This window comes from Propithecus coquereli, unplaced genomic scaffold, assembly GCF_000956105.1.
Source record: "Propithecus coquereli isolate 6110/MARCELLA unplaced genomic scaffold, Pcoq_1.0 Scaffold6, whole genome shotgun sequence".
Classification (NCBI taxonomy): domain Eukaryota; kingdom Metazoa; phylum Chordata; class Mammalia; order Primates; family Indriidae; genus Propithecus; species Propithecus coquereli.
The window spans coordinates 14,244,967-14,251,005 of NW_012151951.1; the positions used below are offsets into that span (position 1 = coordinate 14,244,967).

Below are 6,039 nucleotides of genomic sequence, written 5' to 3' on the forward strand. Positions count from 1 at the left end.
TCTACTCTTAATAATTCCATTAAATATAAATAGACTAAACACTTCATTAAAAGGCAGAGATGAAAAGCAAAACCTATTTTCTGTCTACAAGAAATGCAGTTTAAGTATAAAGATGCCTATAGGTTGAAAGTAAGTAGATGGAAAATGATGTATCATTTAAGTATAAAAAAGCTAATATTGACATTAAAGTAGACTTTTTGACAAAGAATATTACTAGAAATGGAGATGAACATTTCATAGTGATAAAAGGGTCAATTTTTCAGTAAACATAGCAATCATAAATGTGTATGTGCCTATATATACATGTGCCTGTACATGAAGCAAACATTGATAGAATTCAAGGGAGAAATAGAAAAATCCACAGTCATAATTGAAAATTTTAAAACTTCTCTCAGTAGTTGCTGTAGGAACTACTTGAAAAAATGAGTAAGGATCTAGAGGATCTAAATAACATTATAGTAATGTCTTTTAACCATTATACCACATCATCAAATATTTCTATATCATCACAACGTCAAATGAAAAGTATGTGATTTTTAGAATGGTAGAATAATTTTATGTGCACAATATTTTTGGTAGAAATATAATGGGAAAATTATGATTCAAAATGAGGGACTAAGCACATATTGCAGCCTCAATTTCCCACCATAAAATCCTATAAAAGACAGAAAGGAACCTTATTTTAGGAAATAGGAAGAGATGCCTTAATTTAACCAGAACTTCTGAGGAATCTCTTGAAAAACAAAAGATGAATTTAGATTGAGGAAGAAAATCATAGCTCCAAATGCAAGTAGAGGAGGGTTTTGCTAAAGATAGAAGCTGTAGAATAAATATACTTTCTATTCTCAGAGAGATGCTAGATGACATAAATGAATCAATTAGAGAATTTGGAAAGCAAAATTTTGCTGTTCAGTATACAAAAATCAATTGCATTCCTCTAGATCAGCAACAAATAATTAGAAAATGCAATTTTAAAAGAACACCGTTTACAGACAAAAAGTTATAGCAACAGAAAAGTATAAAGTACCTGAGTGACATCACCAACATGGCAGAATAGGAAGCTCCTCAATCTCTCTCCATTCACAGATGCACCAAATAAACATCTATCCATGGACCAATTTCCTCTGAGTAAGAGAGTTAGAGACCAGTTGGGAGACTCCTACCCACCAGTCAACTGAGAAAAAATCCACATCAAATGGATAGGAAGAGCTGAGGTGCACGTGGGCATGGACTCTACCCAGGCACTGTGCCATAAAATTGGGAAAGAAATTCCCAACATCCAGTTTCTCCCTGTGGAGAGGAGGATTTGGACCTCACGTATAGGACCCTAACCCTAAGTTTCCTCATGATTGGACTCTTATCATCAACTAGAGGAGTGGAGGGGATTGGACACAAGCATGTCTCTCCGGACCATAGGAAAAAGAGTGGCAGTTTTGTCCGAGCACTTCAGCGGCTTTATCAGAGAAGGAGCTCTCTGTTTCCTCTATAAGGGGTTTACAAAACACCTTTCTAGTAGCTACCTGGTGGCCTTACTTCTAAAAAACTTGCATCAGGAAGTTAAAGAGACAGTCAATTATTAACCTGCTGCCAGCCTGGGAGGAGTTTGCACTCACACCAAACACCTCAACTCTTACAACATCTACCTAAGGGACTGCATCCTAAATCTCCTAACTCTGGGAGCAGAAGGGACTGGCATACATGTGTCTCTCTAGATGGCAGGAAAAAAGGTACATTTTAAAATGGCATGCAAGCACCTCCAGGGACTTCCGGCCCCTGGAGTGATGCTGAGAAGGAGCAGGAGAAATGCAACTCTCAGTTTCTCCCCAGAAGGGGTTTAAGACACACATTGAGAGCCACAATTTTTAAAGGTAATTATTGAAGGACTCCATCTTAAATCCAGTACCCCTGGGAATAGAAGAGACTAGGCATATGCAAGGCTTCCTTGATCACAGAACAGAGAGATAGGTTTAAACAGGAATCCAGACACTTCCAGGGGCTACATCTCTTTGGGGCAGTGCAAAAGGGGCAAGAACATGGAACTCTCACTTTCCCTCTAGAAGAGGCTTACAACACCCCCCCTACCACACACACCCGGTGGCTACTTGACAGCCTAATTTCTAAAGAACTTGCATCAGGGAGCTAGCAGGGCAAACAAACAGGGTTTCTGTAGCTGGAGTCAGAGCTTGGCACTTCATGAGACTTCCCCCAGGCTCACCCTAGAGATAAATCCAGGCCTATCCATTCTTTCTGGATGGAGTTGGGCCATGTGCCAAGTACCACAACTTCCATAGCTTCCACCTCAGGGATTGTCTCTTTAATGACCTACCTTTGGGAGTCAAAGGGGCTTTGCAATCCTGAGTTACTCAAGACCACAGAAAATAAACAGGTGGATGGAGGAAAAACTGAGGTGCAGGGGCCCACTCCCAGTAGCTATCTCTCCAGGATCAGAAGGTGCAGCCTGAGTGTAAGTATGGGGATTTGCCATAGATCCTCTCCCTTGCTTAGTGTAGAGAGAGTGGGAGATAAACTCTTGCACCCAGCCCCTGCATGAAGATATAAAGAACTGAAAGACACATTCAACACCCCAGTGAATTGTCATGTATAGGAGAACCACCATAAAACTATCAGCAGATTTATCAGCAGAAACCTTGCAAGCAAGAAGGGAGTAGAATGATATATTCAAAATTCTGAAAGGAAAAGATTGCCAACCAAGAATACTATCACTAGCAATCCTGTTTTTCAAAAACAAAGAGGCAACAACGATTTTCTCAGACAAACAAAAACTAAGAGAGTTTGTCACCACTAGGCATACATTACAAAAAATGCTAAAGTAAGTTCTTCAAGCTGAAGTAAGGTGATGATGCTAATTAGAAACATAAAAACATATGAAAGTATAAAACCTGCTGATACAAGTAAGACTGTTGTCAAATTCAAAACACTTTGTTACTGTAACAACAGTGGGTAAATCAATTATATCTCCATTATAAAGGTCAAAAAGCAAAACCATTAAAAACAACTGAAGCAATAATTTTTTAAAAGATATAAAGTTTGACATCAAAAACATGCATGGGAAGAGGGAGAGTAAAAGTAGAGAGTTTGTGTATGTGATCAAAATAAAGCTGTTATTAGCTTAAATTAGCCTGTTATAAGATATTTTGTGTTAGCCTTAGGGTAACTACAAAACAAAAGCTTATAATAGACAGGCTTATCTTTATAAAAGATAAAGTGAAAAGAACCAAAGCGTATCACTGCAGAAAGCCATCAAACCACATAGAAAAAAAGCAAGAGAGAAGGGAACAAAGCATCTACAAAGCAACTAGAAAACAATTAACAAAATAGCAGGAGTATGTCCATACCTATCAATAATAACCCTGAATATAAATGGATTAAATTCTCCAATTAAAAGATATGAAGTGACAGGCAGAGCAAGATGGCCAAATAGAACTTTCCAGCTATCATCCCTGCGCAGGAACACCAAACTGAATAACTATCCATGCAACAAAGCACCTTAATAAGAACCAAAAATCAGGTGAGTGATCACAATACCTGGTTTTAACATTGTATCAAGGAAAGAGGCACTGAAGAGAGTAGAAAAGACAATCCTGCATTGCCTACACCACCCCTCCCCTACACCCTGGCAGGACCCTATAGAGAAAGAATGTGTGTGCTTGGGGGAGGGAGAGTGAAGTGATTGTGGAACTTTGCAGTGGAACTCAGGGCTTCCCTATCACAGCGGAACACAACACAGCGTAGAATTTGGCTGGTACCCATGGAGAGCATTTAGACCAGTCATGGCTAGAGGGGAATCCTCCACCCCAAAGGTAGGAACCTGAGGTCTGGCTGGCTCCACCACCAGCTGACTATAGTGGCATGGGGCCTGGAATAAATTTAAAAGGCTGTCAGGCCACGAAGACTGCATCAAGATTGGAAAGGAGGAAGTTAAATTGTCACTGTTTGCAGATGACATGCTCTTATATTTATAAAAACCTAAATACCCCAGCAAAACTGTTAGAACTGATAAACAAATTGAATAAAGTTGCAGGATACAAAATCAGTAGCATTTCTGTATACCAATAGCAAACAATCTGAAAAAAAAATCAAGAAATCGATCCCATTTACCATAGTTACAAAAAATGCCTAGGAATAATTTTAATTAAAGAGGTGGAAGATCTCTACAATGAAATCTATAAGGCACTGATAAAACAAATTGAAGAGGACACAAAAAATGGAAAGGTAATCCATGTTCATGGATTGGAAGAATTAACATTGTTAAAATTCTATACTAGTCAAAGTGATCTACAGATTCAGTGCAATCCTTATCAAAATACCAATGATGTTCTTCGCAGAATTAGGGAAAACAATCTTAAAATTCATATAGAATGACAAAAGACCCACAATAGCCAAAAAACCCCCAAAATACTGAGTAAAAATAACAAAACTGGAGGCATCACATTACATGACTTTAAATGCACTACAAAACTATGTTAACCAGAACAGCATGATACTGGCATAAAATCAGACACATAGACCAATGGAACAGAATAGAGAACCCAGAAATAAATCCACATATTTACAGTGAACTGATTTTTGACAAAAGTTCCAAGAATATAAAGTGGGGAAAGGAAAGTCTTTTTAATAAATGGTGCTGGAAAAACTGGACATCCATATGCAGAAGAATGAAACTATACCCCTGTCTCTTCCCACATACAAAAATCAACTAAAAATGGATTGGAGACTTAAATATAAGACCCCAAACTATGAAAATACTACATGCAAACTTAGGGAAAATGCTTCAGGACATTGGTCTAGGCAAAGATTGTTTGGATAAGATCTCAAAAGCACGGGCAACAAAAACAAAAGCTGTTGAAACTCTCCTCCTACAATCTATAGGCCTTGTAGTTTGGACTTTTCTTACAATAGGTTAGGTAGAGAGTAAAATAAGCTTTTACAAAACACAGAAAGCATTGCCTACCTTTGTGGTGTTTTGGAAAACTGTAAATGTGATCCAGGAGGCTAATACAAACAACAGCACCAACAGTGCCTTACAATTTGTCATTCTTGTTTTCATGATTAAGATCCTACAAGAGACAATACAAAAAACACACACACAAGCATACAACAAGACAAAACAGAAAAGAGAATGAACATGGAAATACATTAATTTTGGGGGGGCTTTTGATTATTTTTATCCTCAGACGAATTATTCCCAGAACTAAACCTTGGCCCTCCCAGCTGCTCTTGGTTATCTTTTGGCCATCAGTTGTATTATACATTATACAGAAGAGATATTCCGTGGAGTCCACCATGAACTCTAAGAAATTCAGCAGCTACGGGCCTGAAGAACTCAGGGTTGCTCATGTCTAGCTGAAGTCTCCAGGCTGTTTGTCACCTTACTAACAGGTTCCTTATTCTCTTAAACATGTTCTCTTAAACACAAAGAACAGACACAAAACACTCCAGCAAATATTGACACTGAGAACCACATGATTACAGTGCCGTTTGAACATAAATTAGTTTTCCAGCTTCCTTAATCCCTGTCTGTTAGTATGTTCGTCTTTCTTGTCTCATCAGTCTATCTAGCACCCTTCAAGCTGGAAGAGAATTATTTTAAAACTTACATTTATTACTTTCTTTAAAAATTTGTTAGGCTTTATCAATGTTTTTCTATGGTTCATCTTACTATTTATCTTTATACTGGAATTTCAAGTTCTCTTTTAAAATCAGATTGCTTGACTCTTGCCCTTCTAAAATTTTCCATCTGTCAAAATTTACTCTCCCTACCCCAAGTGCATATTATCTTGTACATAGTAGATACTCAATAAAATGTGCTGAATTGAACCAAAAGAATCTTAAATATTAATACAATGTAAGCAAGACAACAATATTTATCATATCTCAGACCAACAATGACAGCTTACGATCATACATTTGAATCCACCTGGGATTTGTATTCTTGATCTGATAGAAACAGCACTAGAAAGAGCAGCTGCCCAGGACAGCTGCACCAGTGCCCACTGTAGCTGCTTGGTCTGTGGTTCC

General features: G+C 37.9%; 1 protein-coding gene across 2 annotated transcripts in view; it reads right to left on the bottom strand.

Annotated features, from left to right (window-relative positions):
* The window catches only part of NXPE4 (neurexophilin and PC-esterase domain family, member 4), a 34,679-nt gene extending 29,600 nt beyond the window's left edge, over nt 1–5,079 (bottom strand). Inside the window, exon 1 of one of the 2 annotated variants that reach the window (XM_012659183.1) lies at nt 4,973–5,079. Coding sequence is in view for 1 of the 2 variants with exons in the window: in XM_012659182.1 (XP_012514636.1) it covers nt 4,973–5,068 (96 nt within the window). In the remaining variant the exon portion in view is untranslated. The remainder of the gene's footprint in view (nt 1–4,972) is intronic. The other variant, XM_012659182.1, reaches the window with a different exon arrangement.
* Between the last annotated feature and the right edge of the window lie 960 nt (nt 5,080–6,039).